This window comes from Pogona vitticeps, chromosome 4 (assembly GCF_051106095.1).
Source record: "Pogona vitticeps strain Pit_001003342236 chromosome 4, PviZW2.1, whole genome shotgun sequence".
NCBI classification, from domain to species: domain Eukaryota; kingdom Metazoa; phylum Chordata; class Lepidosauria; order Squamata; family Agamidae; genus Pogona; species Pogona vitticeps.
In genome coordinates, this window is record NC_135786.1 from 74,557,657 (window position 1) to 74,578,971 (window position 21,315).

General features: G+C 38.4%; 1 protein-coding gene across 5 annotated transcripts in view; it reads left to right on the forward strand.

The window, feature by feature from the left end:
• PATJ (PATJ crumbs cell polarity complex component) overlaps positions 1–21,315 on the forward strand; it is a 219,626-nt gene that overhangs the window by 44,567 nt on the left and 153,744 nt on the right. For all 5 annotated transcript variants that reach the window (XM_072997719.2, XM_072997722.2, XM_072997721.2 and 2 more), the window contains exon 18: positions 4,661–4,795. In XM_072997719.2, coding sequence (XP_072853820.2) covers positions 4,661–4,795 — 135 coding nt within the window. The remainder of the gene's footprint in view (positions 1–4,660; positions 4,796–21,315) is intronic.

Consider the following 21,315-nt stretch of genomic DNA (forward strand, 5'->3'; position numbering starts at 1 on the left):
GGGACATACTAGCTAGGCTACTTCCATCGTTGGAGTGATATGACTGATGATGGCTGTGCACACTGCACAGAGAGCTGTAAGTGGACCAGCTGGTTCTGGGGGGGGGAGTATCTGGTTTCCACAAGCACCTGTGGTGCCAATATTTGTATTTGTATCCCTTGGGATACAAATACAAATATCTCATGTCTAGAAGGAATTAAAGACAGCATACAAGGTTGAAATAATTCCAATGATTTTATATTAATCTTACCTCATAGTCATATGCTTAGTAAATCAAAAGAATACTATTGCGGTAGTCTATATTGAAACCAGTAAGACTTTTGACAAGGTCTGGACAAGCTGATAAAATATAGGATAGATGATGCCACTGTTAGGTAAATTTGCAGCTGTGCTGATGAATCATATCTAAAGAATGCTCACGAATGGGTCCTTATCATGATGTACAAGAAATTTCTCATTGAGAAATGACATGTGGAATCCTGCAGGGATCTGTCCTGTCCATTTTTATACTTAGATGAATAAATAAAGCTGATACCCATCAATTTTGCAGATAAGAGGGAACCGGGAGAGGTATCTAGTATCTCAAAAGATGGAATCACAACTCAAGATGACCTTGAAATATTTGAGAACTAGGTTGAAACAAAGAGGTTATCAACAAGAATGCGTTTACAGCTCTCTATTTTGGCAGAGAAAATCAGATTCTATTTCCTGTTCATTTATTTCTTCCATTTTTATACTGTCTGATTAGTGCAAAGCACTAACAAATAAGCAAGGTAAATACAAATTAAGCAACAGTGAAAGTGAATAATAAACAAAAATGAAAAGATAAGAGCAAACCAGTAAGTAAAACAGTATTAAAACAACACACCAAGAACAGACAGGCAGGACAATTTTGACAGTTATATTAAATGATACCACTAAAAGCTTCTTTAAAAAGCACTGTTTAAGTAGCCTCTTGAAGACGGGGGGGGGGGGGAGAGATGAACAAATAGAGGATGGGTGACACTGCCTTGGCAGTACTGTATTGTGCATGAAAAGAACCTAGGGATGTTCACAAGCTGAAAATGATTCACCAGCATGATTTTGTAGGTGGGTGGGAGGTTAATGCAATTGTATGCCACATCAGCATAAGTATAGTACCCAGATCAAGGGAAGCAATAGTATCAATCTTTTCTGCATTGGCAAGACTTCATCTGAAATATTGGCTGAAATCCTGTTGCGCGGTTATGCAAGTGCTATAATGCTTGGAAGCAAATTGGAGTAAGTTAAGAAATCTCAATAGACTTAATCTGTTGCATAACAAATTGTACAACTTGGCATGAAACAGGTAAGGTATATGAAGATTTCTTTTAAAACTTTCAACAAGTCACCTTTAAATGATACACTGTGCAATGGGATTTCAGCAATTGCACCCAATTCTGGGCATCACAGTTTAAAAGGGATAGTCTAGAAACCCATGTCTATGAGAAAGAGTTGAGGGAGTTGATTGACGGCTGTGTTAGACTGGAGAAGAGAGGAGGAGGAGGAAGCCGCCTAGAGTGGTCGTAATTGACCAGATAGGCGGGATATATATAAATAAATAAATAAATAAATAAATAAATAAATAAATATTTTCCATCATCCATCACCATAATCATCATGCTTATCTTAGAACTGCAGAGTTGAAAGGGACCCTATGGATCATCAAGTCTGTCAGAGAGGCACAGCGGGGAATCGAACTCCCAGCCTCTGGCTCCACATCCAGATACTTAAACCACCGAGCTAAACTCAGAAGTGATGTGATAGCAATCTTCAATATTTGAAGTTTTCTCACATAGAAGATGGAGGAAGCTTGTATTTTTGTGGTTCCGGAAGGTAGGAACCAAGGCAGTGGATTCCATTTACAAGACAGGAGATAACTGGTTCAACATTAGAAAGAATGTCTGATGGTAAGACATTGGGAGGCAATAGACTTTCCTCCATTAGAGATTTTTAAATACAGGGCATTTTTCTGGACATTTCTCAGAAATGCTTTAGCTGTATATTTCTGCATTGGCAAGGATGCTGGAGTAATTAATCTTGGAAATCCCTTGAAATCTGTGATGTGATACAAAAATTTAAAAAGAAGAAGAAGGACTTGAAATAGACAAAGTCCCCAGTAATACAATGCAAATATGTGTAAGGTACAAAACTGATAATGGATTAGATGCCAAGAACCAAGTGATAGGGGTTCATCTGGCAACATGAGTTTACAGCTGGTGCTTATTCACCCTAAGAATGACTTGGGGGGCAGTTTAAGAGAACTGTTGGAATGATGTAAATACACAGCAAAGGGCTGAAGAAGGAATTGATTGAAATCAGGAATTTTCACAAACATGCTCACCTGTTGTAAAAAGTTCCATTGGAATCAGTTCAGCACACTGTCAGATTGTTTCAGCAAATCAACTCAAGTTTGGGTTTTGTGTGTGTGTGTTTTTTTTTTGGGCTCCTTCACACTTGTGGAATACTATAATACTGTTTGGGCAACATTTTGGATTCTTTCTGCTGTCATTTTTGTGTGTGGTCTCCTTCATCTTTCCTTTGATATACCTTCTTCGACACAAACCTGACCTATTTTGCTACCTGTGAAATTGATTTATGCATTGCAAATACTTGCACATGAGCTTTGCTGTTTTGAGCTGCATAAGAAGAAAATCACCAAACCTTGTCAGTCTCTTTGGACCATGTATATGTGAAGCCACTTACATATGAACTGGGGTTTTTTTTTGGTTTTTTTTGTTGTTGTTGTTTGTTTTTTGTCACTGAGTGGCCTGAACCCTCTTCATATACATTTTGAATGATTTAGTCCTGTAACTGTGGTTGTTGAGAATCTTAATTGTGCAACTGGGTGCATTGCTAGGCACATGACTGAGTTGTGTCCCAGCATCTCGTTAATCAGCCACAAACAGCCACAGGAAGTTGTGCAGACCTGGCCTGAACACCAGCAGGATTCTAGCTGATGTTTTCAAATTTTCTAGTGCAGATAGTCATAACTTTGCCATTCAAGACTCAAGTGGTCTAATATTTATGATCTTTCCTTTGAAATATGGTATGATGGTATAAATGATCTCTTTATGGTCTTGTGTTTCTTTTTTTATTTGTATGGGATATTGGCCTGTTCAGAGCACAGCCCTTTAAAGATGGTGTCTAAGATAGTGAGGGAAAATAGATACTGGTTATCATGTTAAATTTCTTTCCCTTATAGTTTCTACTACAATTTATCACATGACCCATCTACTCTTAAAGCTTCTCTTCTCCTGTATACATTGCTTGTCATGAGGCATTCTCATTCCCTTTATGTCAGTGCTGGCCTGTGGAGGTGATAAGGTTGCAATAATTCATGATAATATCACTTTCCCTTTCCATCATGTCAACAGTGTTGGAAAAGCACACAGTAGCCAAAACCTTCTTCCATAAGTTATATGGTGTATTGCTGATTATGTTATCAACTGTAGCAATTTTCCAGAAATAAACTTTTTAATCTCCTCCTAAAGGTCCTGAAGCTTACATGGAATCCATTTTGATGTCAGAAAGCCATTAGGGGTTTGGAGGGAAGGTCTTCAATTCCTGAAAACAATTGCTAACAAAAGTCATCTGGGTGGTGATTTTTGGTAATTAAAGACTCTCCCCTCCATCCCATGGCATTCCAGTGGCTTCCTGACAATGAAAGGGATTCCACAGGAACCTCAGGACCTTGTGAGGTGGGATCAAAAAAATTGCAATGGTTGATGACATCATCAGCCTTATGGAGCATAACTTAAGAGAAAAGGATTTCAGACAGTGTGTCCAACACATCATGAAGCCCGGACCTGGCTCTGGGATCTTGAGCAATATGATCAAAATTGGTTATAGTTTTCATGTTGTTTTACTGACATGTCATCTTGATGGTGTGCACAGTCAGTGTCAAGGGAAGAGAATAAAAGTATTTGGCAAAGTGCAGGTACACTCAGTTTGTAGCAAGATCTAACTTTGGTGCAGTGAGACCAAAGCTAGAAAACAGCTAGGCGGACCATTTGTGAAGATTCTCAGTCATCCAGGTGTGGTTATCTGGAAGTTGAGTCATGGCAGGTGGATTTCTTTCTTGTTAGGTTGAAACCTTTTGCTACTCATCCAAGCACTTCTTCATTCTGAGGAGGGTTGGTAGAAGATCCCTGATATATCTTCCATTTTCACTTCCCCCTGGTCTGAATAGGCTCATTACAAGGACAAAGGACTGGGGGTGAGGGATAATTATGCAGTCTTCCTCCACCCACTGTCATGGGTTGTTGATGGTTGTTAACAGCGGTCTTTCTTGTGTGTGTCCCTAATCCTTCTGGGGAATAATGAAAGGGCAGCATGAGAAATAGGAGACAGATTGTATCTAAGGCTTCCACATCTATTGAGTGAGGGATTTTCTATATGCACATGTACGTTTGAACCTCCTTGACCTCTCTCAAATCATCTATCTTCTCAGTCTAAAATGAATACATCTTGGTCCCATGAAGACTTGGATGTTAATGACTCTTGTTTTAACTTAAAACGAACAAAAACCCTATACTTAATGTTATGCTGCTATTTAAATTTCAAGCAAAGCGACCTCTTCACTTTACATGTATTCAGTGGATCTAGCAATTAAAAACAGCATGATTACTTTATTCTTCAGGTCAGACCCAAAACTCCAGAGGATGCACAGGAGGATGAAGATGCAGACCTAGCAGTATGGTCTTCTGAAGTCAAAGTTGTTAAACTTACAAAAAATTCACAAACTGGCCTAGGATTCAGTATTTTGGACTATCAGGTATGTTTTACATTCATAATCAGCTGCCTCAGATCTGAATGGTATGGGCTCCCTTCCCTTCTTCCTTCCTCTGGTTTGTATCTTGTTTTGGTACTTAAGGTACTTAAAAAAAGTAAAATACAAATTTAAAAAAAGTCTTGATTAAAACCTTACTTAGGAATGAATTAGTTAAAACACAATTAAAATTATGTCTTAGAACTCTCTATACAACTTGTAGACATTATATTTCCATTTTGGAAAACAATAAGATAAATTAAACCTGAGACCAAAAAACTTACGGTATGTGACTTGCAGGCACTTATACATGGCTCCATTCCATTTTTAATATGCTTCCAAAAAACAAAATTGTTTTTTTAACCATATTTTGTAAAGGAGAAGGAACAGAACTGTTAAAAATTTATTGTACTTTACTGTTTAAATGTTATTGTGCATGCATGCTACACCAATTTCCTGTTTTCAGTACATTTTTAGAACTGGTTACCCTGATTCTTAGAATCTACAGGATCCCTTGGTCTGATTCATAGGAAAGTCATTGAGGGGAAACCATTTATGTTGCCTTGCGTTAACTGGAGAAGAAAATGAGCTGTACATGTCATCAATAAAAACTAATAGATGTATATGAGGGAGTAAGACCAGTGAATGTAGTAAGACATATTCATAAGTAACTCTGCACTGTTTTTATTTTATTAATTTTTTCTAATCTAGTCAACACTCTATCATATTTGAGGAGTCAACGAGCAGCACACACCAAAGTGACATATGATTTTTTCCTGCCAATCTTTGGGTGTTTTTTTTCCTCACGAGTGTAACTATTAACATAACTCAACATGCTAAAAATTTCATCATCTAACATTAATCTCAACAGATTAGATTTCTGAGCACAGTAACAGATTGCAACATTTCAATCTTTTCTACTGATGTTCCAGAGTTTAGAGTACACACACTGGAATAAATGGAACTCATAAATTGTGACCGGGGTTCTAAACCTTAAAGCAGTCTCTCTTCTAGAAATCCCCAATAAAGAATATGTCAGTGATGACATAAAGTGGGCACGTAATCTCTCTAAGTGGTAAATTCTGTCAGTCTAAATTTTTAAAATGTGTGATTTATCAATGTTATACTCAATCAATTTTTAACCATCAGGGATAGAAAATAGCATGATATGCTCTCAATAGCTCCATCCAGGTGTTACTAACTGTGTTTGGAGTCCTCTCTCTTGTTTGGATTCTGTTTTTTGTGAGCTGGGACTCTGATTTTCCAGGCCTCTGGCTCACATGGAGGGAGCCCCTTCGTGTAGAATTCTGCCCTCTTCAGATGTCTAGCTTTCTGTGGAGGGAAAGTGATTACTGAAGGACTAGCACATTGACCTCTTCATGTGTTTAAACATATATCAGGCAAAAATGAAAGAAAAATAAAGAAAACAAAAACATTGTGACATCTTAAAGACAAATTACTATATTTTAATGTGAGTTTTTGTAGACATGTCCACTTTGCCTACTATGCTACCTAGCACAAACTAACACAACTAAATTTTCTAAAACACTTCGTGATTTAACTGATAAAGGATGCTGCTGTTTGTTAAGGTAATACTCTAAAAGGCCACCAGTAGCTATTTGCTGTGGTATTGTTCTCAACAGGTGGCACACATACCAGTAGTTCAGTGGTTCCCGATCTTGGATAACCCAGGTGTTCTTGGACTACAACTCCCAGAAGTCTTTACCACTAGTTGTGGTGGCCAGGAGTTCTGGTAGCTGCAGTCCAAGAACGCTTGGGTTACCTAAGGTGTTCCAGCATGGAACATTAACCACTGCACTAGTTGAGCACAATAGTCCAAGTGAATTGCAAGGTTTTTAAAACATGTACCTGTAATTATGGAATTCTCATTATGTTTAAGTTTATATTTGTATATATTATATGAAACATTAATCCCAGTAATAAGAGTACTGCATTTATTATTTATTTTTATTTTTATTTTTATTTATTATTTATTTATGTTTTATAGTTACTCTAGCAGTAAGATTTGCACTTAGCACTATTACTACATTTTCAGCTACCAGTAGGATTATTATTTGTGTCTATAGGCTGGCAACAATACTGGTGCAATTTTTATGTCATTAAAACTGAACTGTAAGTAATATAACAAGAAAAGCCCTGTAAACATGCAAAGGTACTCCATGAAGAAGGAAAAAAGGATTTTAGAGTCACTTAAGCAATCTGAAAGAGTTATTGGAAGGAAGTAACAGGCAAAAGGTTGAGACCTGTCACTCAGATGGATGCAGCTGAGGTCTATCAAGACCCCGCAGGTCAATAAAACAAAGGTGTTCCATGCTTTAAATATCAGAACATATGGAAACTAATGGTACTGTTACAGATGAGGATCTGAATTGGGGACAGATTAAGCAAAAATAGTCATATATTTCTTGATACATTTTGTGCTAATGGTGTTAGATTTTGAAGTACAGTACCTGCCTACTGTCCTTTGCGGAGAGCAATAATATGCAGATACATTTTGATTTTCTTGTATGATAATAATTAACGGAGGGTTTACTAACAGTAGTTGTTTACTGACCAATGCAAATATGATGGCAAGGTTGGGATGCAGTTAAATTTAAATTATCTGAAATGCACTGTAAGTTGTGTAATTGTAGATCTTCCATCATTTTAAGGTATTGGTTTTATAAAGTCCGGTTTGTCCTTTGTAGATTTTTGTGGACCATAGATATTAATGAGGTATATTCTGTCACAGAAACTGATTTGACAGGATGCTTGAAAAAACAAAACAAATTAAATTACTTGACCAGACTATTGCAGAATATGTGATGCAATGAGCTGACCAATAGGGAATCGAATTATTAGCCCATACACCATCATCATACATCCTTACCTTGAAGAAATCATAAGGAATGATTTTGAATTTCTTTCTCAACTCCATTGATCTGAGCACAAATTTGCCCAAAATACGTTGTAGGCACATATCTTACAGAATGTTTGTATGGCTTTTCTCACAGAATCACTGTGGGGTTTTTGTTTTGTTTTGTTTTGTTTTTTGCAGGCACTTACAGTTTTTTTCTCATATTGGGTCATATATGAGCTGCCTTGGGCCTTGTAGTTAAGTGAGTAATTGAGTAAATAAGTAAATAAATAAGCAAGCAAGCAAGTGCCTCATGCAAAATCTTTTTCATTACATCTCCTCTAAGGGGAGCAGGGAATTAACCCCATAGTCCTTCTCTCCAACTTCTATCCAGTGTTGCTTCCACACAAGAATTCTTATTTGAAGGCAGTAGAATGTCCAGCTTTTCCTGGTCATGAATATGCTGGCTGAAAGTTCATCTTACTCCCTTCTGAAAATTCCTGCAGATTTCTGTTTCTGTATTTTTTGCATTCAAATCAAATTTGTGTGCGAAATAAGTGCAGCAGAAGACTAAACACTGAAGGGCAGATAGTTTAGGCACCTCATTGCAAAGAAAAGCCATTTAAATGTTGGGTATTGGAGATAAATGACAGTTTGGTCCCCACATAAAAAGTGAGCAGTAACAAAATATTTTAAAGTGGAAAAGAATATGTGAAGGTTGTTTAATTATGCCTCTTCCCCAGACCAAGTCCTCATCCTCCTGAGTCCCTGAGTCATGTTATTTAATGCTGGCCGATGGAAGCTAAGGTGAATCCTGTGACTTCCTTAATTTGTCTGTGTTTATGCATGCATATACATACCACAGAATTTGCTGTCCTTTGACATAGAGGAAGCTTTTTCTTTTAGGGAGAATCTTTAAGCAACACAAGATAGAAGTAACTCATTTGTGAACAAAGGATGGAGAGAAGATGATCTGGTGGTATACTGGGAGAGGCCAACATAAACAGCCATTATGTAGCACTGCTGGAAGCCTCAGTAGCAATATGACTGAACAGAGCTGAACACATGGTAACCAACAGTCTGAAAAGGAAGTGCTCCTACTGTCTCACTGTGCCTTCAGGGTTACTAAAATTGGAGACTGAGGTGGCGATGCTGGAGTACTCATCCTCCTTACAGATTTACTGTACACATACACTAATGGTTGAATGGGGTGTTTGAAGTATTATTTTCTGTTGGTTTCTTTTGGGTCTTAGTAGTTTCAGGATTGCTTTCATTTTGTTTTTAGAAATTAAACAGGCGTTTTTCAATTTTGTGGTGTTTCGTCTCCTTGGGACCTTCTTTAGAAGGTGGGATACAAAAGTAGCCTGGCTTGCTACACTAGCTTTCGACAGCTTTGGATTGGTTTGCTGGGTTTGTTTGCCTTGGAGAAAGAGGTAGAAACACTGTGCACACTGGCCTTTAGTATCAGGCAAGTTTAGACTGAGGGAAGATGACTAAAAAGAAGTTACCTAAATGCAAAGGGTGGCCTGTATGTTTTGCTTCTAAAGCTTACTGGAAAAAATAGCCACTCTTTCCAGAAGCCTTTGCAATATATCATAATATATTAAAGTGAGTAAATGGCATCCATTGTGACATTTGTATGGCTGATAACTTAATTTAAAAGTTTTACACTGTGTGAGATAATTAATGAGCTCTAATATCTCTTTGCTGTAATTACATAATAAATCACACACAGTAAAACTCACTTTTTGCAAAGTTGGACAGAGGTTTATTGCTGGGAGAACAAAGGCCATATCTGAGGCTTTCTGTATTTCTGGAATTCTTAACCGTTCCTCACTTGTCTGTCTCTTCCAGTATTCTGTTCCTAACAATGAGAAATACCAGATGCTTTTGGAAGGTGAAGAGACTCCTAAAATGGATGGTTAGGGAATAATTTGTCTGTAAGCTTCAGCTTTACAGGGGCATGTCAGGAGGGGGGAAAAAGTCTAAAAATATATGCATCCAGCACAAACTTCTGAAATGTTTTCTTTTTTAATTTATTTATTTAAGATGTCATTTTAGCTTCTGTACAGTTTGGCTATCATGCAAAGGGTAGCAAAATCTTGTCTGTATGCCCTTCAACATTTCACACAGCTGGAATACGGATGTGCTTGTAAAAGGGTCTGTTCTCACATTACAGTTTGAACTCTGCACCCTCCCCCTTGCACATTGCTGATGGCTTTTCCTTTGGCTGGGTGCATTCATTTTCTCTGAAGACCTCTTGATTTTAACTGCCAAGAGAGGAGGAATAGCTCTTTTGGCTGAAGAAATAATTCAAAATCAAAATTGTCTTAGAATGTATTAGCAACAGTTCAAAATATAGCTCAGCAGCTGGAGTGTGTAAAGTAGCTGGCTACATGCTGCATGGCTCCTTTGTGTTTGCATATGTACAGTTTTCCTGTGTTAGTTCTGGGGAACATATGGTGCTCAGAATGTTGTTGGATCCATCAGACCTCTCTAGTCTGGCCAGAGGTGGAAGATAATGGGAACTGTTGTTCATGAACATCTGAAGGGCCACAGGTCTCCTCACCCCTGGTCAACATACAGTATTACCATATTATAAAACATAACTGCATGCTATTTAACACTGAGAAACATAGGAAGCTAACTTACACTGAATCAGACCCATGGTCTTCTACCCTAGCTATTGTCAGTGTTGACTGGAAGAAGCTTTTTCAGTGTTTTGGGCAGGGTAATTCTAGGAGCTGAAATTCTGATCTTTCGCATGCCAAGTATCTGTTCAGCCACCAGGCTATTACTTCTTCCCTGAGCTGTCACCTTGTAGAAACCTTGGGAAGGGGCACGAAAAGAAATATTTTGTAGTTACTCTATTTCTTTGTAAGACAAAGGTGTCATTGAGTGATAAATATGAGTGACCTTATTAAAGAGAGGAAACAGAAAATTAAAATGTATGTATGCATGCATTTTCTCTCTCTCTCTCTTTCACACACACACACACACACTCACACACACACACTCACACACACACTTTCCATTAGTGGCAAGGTACTATGGTTAGTTACAAAAAATATCATACAAAACCACTAAAAACAATTAGCAAGTCACCATTAAAGAACAGTGATGTGGACCAATCATCCAGAAACCAAAGCAGATGAAAAAAAAGAAGTGGGCAGTCAGCTAGAGTCGGTATGAAAAGCCTCCCTGAACAGCCACACCTTTAGTTGTCTCCTAAATATCAGTTGGGGGGGGTGTGGAAGCTCCTCCAGAAGCTGGTTCCACAATGTTGGAGCCACCGTGAAGAAGGCCCTATCTCTGGTAGAAGTCTTACGAGCCTCCCTCGGGGTAGCAACCCAGAGGAGCCTCACCGGAGAGGATCTTGTGTGTCAGGCGGTTGACATCTGCTGACAACTAACGTTGGCCCAAACCATGAAGGGCTTTATATGTGAGTGTCAGAAACTTGACCCTAATCTGGGACACAGCAGGCAACTAGTGAAGGTGAGCCAGAACTGGAGTGATACAGTCAAATTTGTTCACACTAACTAACAGTCTGGCTGCCATCTTCTGGACCTGCTGAAGACTCTGGATCAGGCCCAAGGGAAGCCCCACATAGAGAGCATTGCAGTAGTTGATCTGGGAGATGACTGGAACATTTAAGTGTTCTTAATAAACAAGGGTGTTGGAACATAGATGCATGCCTCTGTGTGTGTGTTTTCCTTTGTTTCAGACCATTTGTCAGGATTCTGTTTTTCTCCATCAGTACTGAACCAATAACTGATGACTAACAGTCTTGTGGTGTTGCAAGATGCAATGCAAACCTGTGTCTGCTAGGCTCCTCTGTGTCTGTTGCTGGTAATTAAACATGGGATGGTGTTAGATCTAATATACTGGCCAAATTCTAAATTGCGTAATATACTCCAAATCCCTTATATGTTCCCTTCTATTCTATTTGGATGAGTTGCTCACCTCCTAACTGACTTTTATGTAGTGTTGCTGGCGCATTCAGGGATGACTTCATTTTACTTGCTCTGTAGACTTGTTTTTTCATATGAAGTCCATAAAGAGTTTTGGGCAGAAAGTGCGGCAGAAACCTATGTTCCCTGCCAACAAGTATGCAAATATTTTGCTTTTCAGTGATTTCTGTAAAAATCAATTATCTAGTGTGCTTTCATATATTTCCCAAAATGGGAGTGTATGAAAGAAAATAAGTTGCAAAGGGCAAGCAAGCAAACAACAAAAACTCTGAAAAGAGTGATCTTGGCAAGTAAGACATGAACAAAGTTGAAATGAAGTTATAGAATAGCAAAAATAAATGTGTTTGAGGTTGTTTTTAATAACATCAAACAGATAATGTCTGTATGTCTTGTGATGTCTATCTACAGGAATGTAATATGGAGTGACAGATGTGTGTACTAAGTTTTCATTTGTTTCCTCCACAAAATTCTAATGATTTTCTTTTGTCTACCATTTTTCTAGCTTTCTCATTGTCTTTAAATTTCCACTTGCTCAAATGCTTTAAAAAGTTACTATCCCTCACATATAGAAAACAACCCTAGAGGTTTATCCATATGCACTTAGGTATAGACCTGAGAATAAAGCCAAATACAGCATCAGATCATGCTGGACTAGATATTTCCAGTCAAAATTGTCCATATAATGTGGCATTGCTCACATCATGGCACTAAAGTACTAGTAATCCAAACTAGTATTTCTTTTTGCCTATGATGCTGTCAGTTTCTTTTTTATTTCGTCTAATGCACCCTCAGATTTCCAGTGTGGTGTACTGGATAGAGTGATGGACTCTGGAGAACAGGGTCTGAATCCCCACTTGGCCATGGAAATTCACTGGGCAGGGGGAATGGAACTGGTAAAATCATTCCTTAAGTATCTCACTTACCATGAAAGCCCTATTAGGATTGCTATCAGTCAGTTCCAACTTAATGGCAAAGAAAACACACAATACACCCTAAACCAAAAGACAATAACATTCCCTCCCTCCCTCCTTCCAGCCAACTTTTCCTAATTTTGTGCCTTAATGGTTTTACGAGGTTCACATTTTTTAAAAAAAATTGCAGTCCACTGATCTTTTGATTTTATAAAATTCTGTGAGGACAGCTGGTCCGTGAGCTGAGCAGGGAATTTCAGCTCCGCTGAAAGAGATCCAGCAAAGGACATGGAATATCACCAAAAGGAGAAGCAGCCTGAGGGGAACACACAGCTTGGACAGAGGAATGGAGCAGCTGGTTAGACAAACCTATTTAAAGGCATGCCTGGAAAAGGTTCAGGTACTGGCTCCAAACGAGGAGACAAATTGAATGGAAAGCTATTTTATTCTTGGAATATATAAAAATAAGCCTTGATGTAGCTTGAGCAGCTAGCTTTTGATCATGATGGCAAGTGAGTAGAATCACATCCACTTTATGAATCTCGTGTCCTAAGTGGTTCATGCTTATCTCAAGAGATAGCTAAGGCACTGTCCTTTTTTCATATATCTTTCAGAAATAGCATGTATTGGTTCCCACAAATGCCTGAGGACAGATCCAAACATTCTGTCTCTGGTGCTGAGAGCTTGTGAAAGTCTTTTTGTGGCTCTTCATGTAGCAATAGTTTGCTTTTATGGTGGCAAGCCACAGAATAAACTGTGGCAACTAGACACCATTATGATCAAATTTCTCCTGCTTTATATTTCATCTTTATTGTGCTGGAACACTTCATGACATGTACGTCATCTCAAACCACACATTTCTACTTTTCCCAGGTGACGGGTGGGGGAAAATGGCTGTTTCTAAAGGAACAAACTGGGGAGATTTCATTGGGCAATGTACATGATTGGCAATTGTTCTTCAGTAGTGATCGAGCACAGTCTACTACTGGATTAAAATAGCACCCAGACATCTGCCATAGGACTACCAACAGTTTCACTGTTGCTGCTTTGTCACAGTTAAACATGATTTCCAAGGTAATTGGGTGCTCTTGGCAAGGATTAGGTTCATATCTCTGTGGAGTTGCTTTAACATAGAACATGTGCCCTCAGACATCCTTAGTTCTTCAGTATGCAGGCTTTTTTCCAGTTAGAAGTTTCTTGATGGAGAGAGTTGGGTAAACGAAGAAAAAAGTATTTCATTTCTATTAGTGAAACTGGATTCTCAGGCCAGAATGTTAAAAAGAAAAAGCAAAGTTGGGGAAGCGGTAGAGTTGGGGCTAGGCACTGATTTTGCTATTCTCCCTACTGCTATTTTTCTTCTTTTTGTTGTTCCTTTCTCTGTATCTTTACTGACATTTTCTGCAACAAAAGTCTTGATTAATGCCAGATGCATAGTAGAGCTTATGAAATTCATTGCTATACTCTTCACTGCAGATCAATAAATACCCATGTTTTATTTTCCAAAGTCTATTTTCCACTACTCCAAAAGCACCTTTCAGTTTAACAAGTTGAATACATTTATACGGTTTAGGGTTGTATCACAGTCACAGTGGTAAATCAACAGTTTTATATTCCCATGCAGAGAGGCTGGATTTTTCTTCATTTAGGGAGCATTCATTCTAAATCTGTATACGCACATGCACACAATGTTCTTCTAAAATGCATCAACCAGAGGCAGCAACTATGTTGACACTGGTCTCTTTTCCATTCCTTTTGTCTTTGGTGGACGTTTTCTCACTGCTCGAGAGGCAGCAGGCAAAATAAATTGTTGTAAATCTGAGCTGTTCTGTGCCATCTTCCATGAAGCCATATTTTGGTGGGCATTGTCAAGAGGTGTTCTAGTGCAGGAACTTTTGCCCTGGCTCCTTTTTAAGCTTTCCTTGGCAGAGGATCAGAACACAAGAATATTAGAAATGCACCCACTGCTTCCAGTCATGATTGCTATACACCTCCAGTAGCATAGGCACTCTGCCTGTCAATTCTAGTTGCTAGGGCATGAAAGTATTCTGCTGTACTCACATCCCAGTGCTGGGTTTCCTATGGCCATATTTTTACTGTATTTTAGTGTAGTATTTGTTTGGCCCTTTTACTATTTGTATCCTTACTGGTTTTAGCTTTAAATAGATTTTAATTGATATAAGACACCCTGGGTACTTTTTAAGGAGAAAGGCGGGATTAAAATATTTTTAAAAATTAATAATCTGGTTGGGCAGTGGGGAATTATAATGCTGGATTGCATTGGTTTTTGGTCTGATTTATCACGGGCAGGGGAAATAGCTTTGGGGTGGCCAGATTTTCACTAAGGTCTATCATAAGCCTTGAAAAATTATTTTTTTTAAACTACGTCTACTAGAACCTCTCAGTTAGCATGGGCAGAGGTCAGGGGGTAGCCTTCCCTAGTTATATGTTTGCACAAGAGTACCTGGGTGAATCTTGAATGTTGAAAATGAAATAAACTGCAGTCCTGTGTGAACATATTTGGGAGTAACCCCCACTAAACTCAGTGTCACTTTCCTTTAAATAAACATCCATCAATTCATTCAGTAGTTTAAACTGAATTAGTGTGTCCTAAGATGTCCTTGTGCCAGTTGTCCTAAAATAAATCATTTGTTTAGAACCATACCACAAACTTTGTTTGTATGCCCAAACAGATACTGGAGAGTATAAACCTTAAGATGGAGTGGCAGGTAGGGTTCAAAATTGCATTGAGACATGTCTCTGGAAGAAAGGGAATGGGTGAGATGGAGGGGCTGTTAGCCAGTACTTTGATCATGAAATGAAAGATGCCTGTAAAATTGCATTCTGTTAACCTAAAAGACCATCCCAGAAGATCAGATAACATGGTTGCTGCTTTTTTGGGAAAGGTTAGTTAAGGTCGGTTGAGGTTTAGGGCAGATCTTATCTTCAGCTTGGTTATTCTATTTAATTCTGAGCTCCAGTAAATGCTGACCGGGCAGAAGCTCAGAGAGGGCCATTAAAAACAAAGTTTTGTTGTTTAGTCATTAAGTTGTGTCCGACTCTTCGTGACCCCATGGACGAGAGCACGCCAGGCCCTCCTGTCTTCCACTGCCTCCCGGAATTTGGTCAGATTCATGTTGGTAGCTTCGATGACACTGTCCAACCAAAGAACAAAGAGGGAGATGTTAACGTGGTTGAGATGTGAAAAAAGTACAAAAATATGTCTGTTTTAAAAACCACACAACCAAACAGGATAAGTCCCCCTTCTCCACCCAATAGCCACAGAATTTGGGGAAACTGTGAAAACTGGTGATTCTGGGAGTTGATGTCTGAAAAGTAACTTTTGTGAGCGGATTGCTCTCCTTATTTATGCTGCCCCCCCAGGGGTTTTAATCCCACAGAATGCAGGACCACTATTTATGTGGTTATTCTTGTCCAAGATGTCAATATTCCAAGCCAGCATGGCCCATTTCAAGTTAAAACAACTCTATTTTTTTTGTCTAGCATGAGGTCTAAGCTATTTTTCTTCCTGTTATGCCAATTGTGATGTAATTGTGTTGGCTTTGTTTTAATGGCTGTGTTTCATGTTTTCAGTTTTTTATGTTTTTATTTTTCATTGGTGTAGTTTGCAATATGACCAAGTTGTGTCCTAAACTTGGACATATATGCTTGATGTGCTGGTAACTCTAGTACAGAACCATAACATGAGAACTGTTTTGTAGAGAGCCAGGCCTAGCATTAGGCAGAGTGAAGCAGCAAATTTTTGGTTAGCATACAAAACTGTGATACAATTAGCTCAGAAAGCAAAAATAAATACAGAAATTTAGCAATAATGCTTAAAATTGCAAAATATGTTATAAGGTAATCAAATGCAAAAGTGATGCGAATTTATTGTTGTCTTTTTACTGCCAAGGAAATGGTGGGAGATATTCTTTTTACTATTATGTGCAAAAAGAATTTCGTCGGCCTTGAGAGTTGTTGACTATACCTTTGTCTAAGGCAGCAAAATATCTTGTGTTGCCCTGGATTTTGACAACATGTTTAAATATGAGCACTGTGAATTTTTAAGCAATTTCAAAATAGCCTCACTTGTATAGTTCCTGTGTGAATGTGTTTTTACAATACTGCTTTTTATATGAAAACCAAGAGGAAGATCACCTAATCTTAGAAAAAGTTTGTGAATACAGGATTGTTATCACCCATATGTTTTGTTTTATAGTATTGCATTTTAAAAAAAGGTTTACTTTAACTACATTGAAGTTTTTGACAGGAACTACAAAATTGAGGAGAAATTCCTTTGTACTGTATTTCTCTAAATTATCCCTTGAAGTAAATGCAAGGCATTCACTTCAGCCTTTTAGTCTCAAGGTGTATTTCTCTTGGCTCCGTATTACAAAATGTGGCATATACAACTTAACACTAACAAAACTATTCTGACGGTAACTGTAAATGGCGCAGACAAATAACAGAAATGTATTTGTTTTGGGGCCCGTTAGCTTTTCTGCTCAGTGTTATTTCTGATGTATTTATATTTGCGTATTTTTGTGGCAGTGGGTATTTTGTGAGTGGCCTCTGCCAACTTTCTTCAGGAAATTTATTTGTCTGAACCGAGAGCATGAGTTGTGCCAAAGCTAATAATCTCTAAAAGCAAATGGCAAGAACTGATTCATCTGCAGGAATTTTCTTATGCATGATTCTTAAAATCTAACACGGTACCTGCTTTCAGTCAAGCTGTGGAGTTACCGTATAAATTATATGCAGAAGACTACAATGTCTCTTGCCCATCTTGTCAAGGTTTGCTGCAATCAATTTCACCTTCCCATACTTTTTTCACATATTTGTGTCTGCATTTGTTGCCACTCTTGCTGCAACTAACTGATCCAACTAACTTTCCCAGTAAGAACAGCTTTTTTTCTCCAGCGCTTCTCTGAGACCCAAGCTGTGGACACCTTGGCATTTTATTGACTATCATACTGCTTCTTAGCACATGGCTCTCTCTCTATACACCCATGCCATTACTTCACTTATAGCTGTTTCTTTCCACCACTACTTTCCTGTTTACTCCTATATTCTCTTCCTTATTACTGCTTACCTCTTTTCTCAATCCCACCTTTTCCTTTATCTGACATCCCAACCAACCCCGTCTCTTATCCACCTCTTATTCTCCTTCCTCCTGATTGCAGTTTCCTAGCGATATCCTTCAAAGCACTTCCTTTGCTTTGCAGTATATAGTTCTTTTGATGACCGAACAAATGCTATTTTTTTCATGGCTGTATCAGCGTCAAATACAACAGAATGAATGTTGCTGTTGGTCTGGCAGTGCCATCTGTTGGCAAGTGCTAGAATCCAGTACTTTGAGTCTAATTCATTCACTCTCAGTTTTAATGTGGCTCTCCAGCATCTGAGGAAGTTCAAAGAGAGAATGAAATCTGGTAGATAATGCAGACTTAATTGCACTACTGGCCCTTTAAACTGCAGCAGTGGCGTTTTTCTTTTCTCTAGAAAGTATTTGAGAATAGTAAGTGAGATGTAAACATGAAGAAATGGAGGACGAAAGTAATATTTGCAAGAGGAAAACTCTTGATTGTGATCTGAATGCAGATTCTCTCAGAGGCTTTTAATGAATTTGTCACCCATCTTTTGAATTTACTAGAAACAGTCAGTGTGGTTTGCCCAGAGAGAGAGAGAGAGAGAGAGAGAGAGACTAGGAAGGCCAAAAACATAGAAAACAGCATAGGCCAACTGAAAGAAAAATAAAACCAAATATTTATTTGTATCCCTGGTGCTATCTGATTGTTCTTCACTGGGCGCCAGGTAGCAGAGAAGGTGCTCCACCTTCCCAGTTGAGCCTCAAACACTCCTGTGTGGTTGATCAAGTTGAGGGTGTGTGACCTGCCCAAGGCCACCCCGTGAGTGTCATGTCTGAGAGAGGATTTCATTGTCATTCAAGCTCCAGTCCAGCATGGCAACCTATTCACAACACTGACATAAAATATGAAAAAATGTCATTGTCTCAACATAATGCTTGGGGGTGGGGATGGAGAAAGGAAAGTGAGGTGTCATATTTGAAACAAGGTATCTCCCACACAGAAGGCTTTTCTCTAGCAGTTTTAGTTCTGAATATTGGAGTATCTGGAAAGCATAAAAAATCTGCCCTATGTTGAATCAGATTATCAGTCCACACAGCCCTGTATTGTTGACTTTGACTGCAGGAGCTCTTGAGTACCTCTTGCAGGACTCCTTCCATCTCTGTTTATGGATCTCAGGGTTTTTAATCTGGTACCTCCTGCATATAAAGTGTATTCTTTGCCACTGATCTACTGCCCTTCCTCACTACAGAAATTTTGCAGATTACATTAATATCCAGGCAGGCTCATATATGGGAGCAGATGGTCCTTTGGTTATTGAGACATGCATCCCTGGTGCTTTGCTAACATGGTTTTAGGATGGTTTAATGAATTCATACTATAAGAAGCTTCATGCCATGGAAAATACAGTATAGGATTTCCAGACCATGAAGGTGTTCTAAACAAAAGAATCTCAAGATGTAATCTCTAAAGAATGGCAGAGGCCTTAAAAGCATGCTATTGTTGTTACATGCCATCAAGTTGCCTCTTATGGTGACCTTATGAATGTGTGGCCTCCAAAATGCCCTGTCCTCAGCAGCCTTGTTTGGTCCTTGTAAAATCAAGACTATGGCTTCAGAGGGAGTCAATACATTTCCTATCTGACCTTCTTCATTTCCTACTGCCTTCAACTTTTCCTACAATTATTGTCTTCTACAGCGGGTTTTGCCTTCTCATGATGTGCCCAAAGCAATCAGTCTCAGTTTCATCATTTTTATTTCCAGAGAAAGTTCAGCTGTACTCAAATGCATAGTGTAGGAAAATTCTGCAGCTTTTGACTTTTTTGACTTAACTCCTTATCACTGCATGTGTTTCACACATTTGGCTTTGATCCCATTCATACTTTCTTCTTTGCTTTGCTGCTTCTACATCACAAAAGTAATCACTTGTCTGGAAAAGCTGGTATGGTTGTGCACAGTACAATAGTTACAATGATATCAACACAGATTGTACATAGCTATGTATGCACAAACAAATGCACATATGGTATCTTGCAAAAAACAGCACTTGTACCTTTGCTTTTCATTTGCTATCCCCCTACAGAGGTAACATAACAGCTCCTTACTGTTAAAGTTGTCAAATTCCATTCAAATATATGTTGTAAGAAATCCAGGTACAAAAGAAAAAGCGGCATATGTAACTGGAGCTGGCTTCCAGAGCTGTGTTGAAGGTGCAAACTCTTATTTTTAAAAATGGCTTGATGTGTCAGATATGGAAACTACAAGATTAAAAACTTCATAAGTATTTCTTAGTTGTATACACATTTTTAAAAGTGGGTTCTTTGGATCACAGCAAATATTAGCTGTGAAATATTACAGAACACTGCTTTTATTAATTGAATGTTATATTGTATACTGTCTGCAAAGCTACCAACATGAATTTGACACAACTCCGGGAGGCAGTGGAAGATAGGAGGGCCTGGCATGCTCTGGTCCATGGGGTCACGAAGAGTCGGACACGACTAAACGACTAAACACAAAACACACATACTGTATTCAGAATGAAAACTTGCTACACTTTCATTAGATATATCATCTTCAAAATTGTTCATCTTGAGGGAGAGACAAAATTAAGTTGCCAAACCACTAGAAACCTAAAATGACTGGACAGAGGCTATCATACTTTGGTCATATCAGTCAGACTCACACTGGTTAGATATATCAGTGTAATTGCGATGGTGTTAATTGCAGCGGCATATTACTGCTGGTTAACAAGAGACTTATGTCCCTCTTTGTCAGCCACATTAGTTGGCACACAATGAAGGACACAAGTGACAATATGTTAACTAGCAGCAATTTGCAGCTGGAATTTACATCACTATACATGCACTGCTATAACTAACTAGTAGGATTCTGGCTGTCACAAGAAGACAAAAGATAGTGATGGTAGGAAAGGTTGAAGGCAGTAGGAAATGAGGAAGACCAAATGTGTGGTGGATTGGTTCAAAAAAGGAAGCCATTGCTTTAAGTTTGCAGACTTGAGCAGCATTGTTAATGATAAGACCATTTGAATGTCCTTGATTCATCAAGTTGCCATAAATCAGAAGCAATTAAACAAAGCAATCTGTCCTCAAATTCCTCAAACAAGTGAGTAGATTTTAAATCAGCCAAACAACTTGCTCCAGATTAGGCATACCTATATAAATTCATTTTTGTGATTGGTATTTTACAGAACGGTGCTGCTTTTTTAAAAAGATGTTTTAAGATCTGGCTGAGTTTTTTTAATTGCTTCTGAACATTTAATTCCTTAATTTATCGTGCATGTTAATTTTGTGAGTGAGTTCTCTTCCTCTGCAGCAAACCTTATGTTGCCATTCAAATCTATTGGAGACAAATCAGTTTCTTTATGCAGCGGTATGTGTTTTAAGGTGATAGATCTTTCCCATTATTATATGCGGCTTCCCTTCTCTTCCTGTACAAGAGCTCCCTCTGCTTGAAAATTGTAGTGTAGTTTTAACCTTTTATTAAATGAACTCATTATTGTATCCAGTGAATATCAATATACTTCTTTTTTCTACGGTTTACTTATATTTTTGTCACTTTGATTTGTTTGTTTTGTAGTAACTGACTGACATCAGAATTTTGATTCTTGTCTTTGCCTTTAACTCAAAATAATAACTTTTAAATGGCCACTTCTATTCAGATGGGTTTCTTGGAAGGGCATG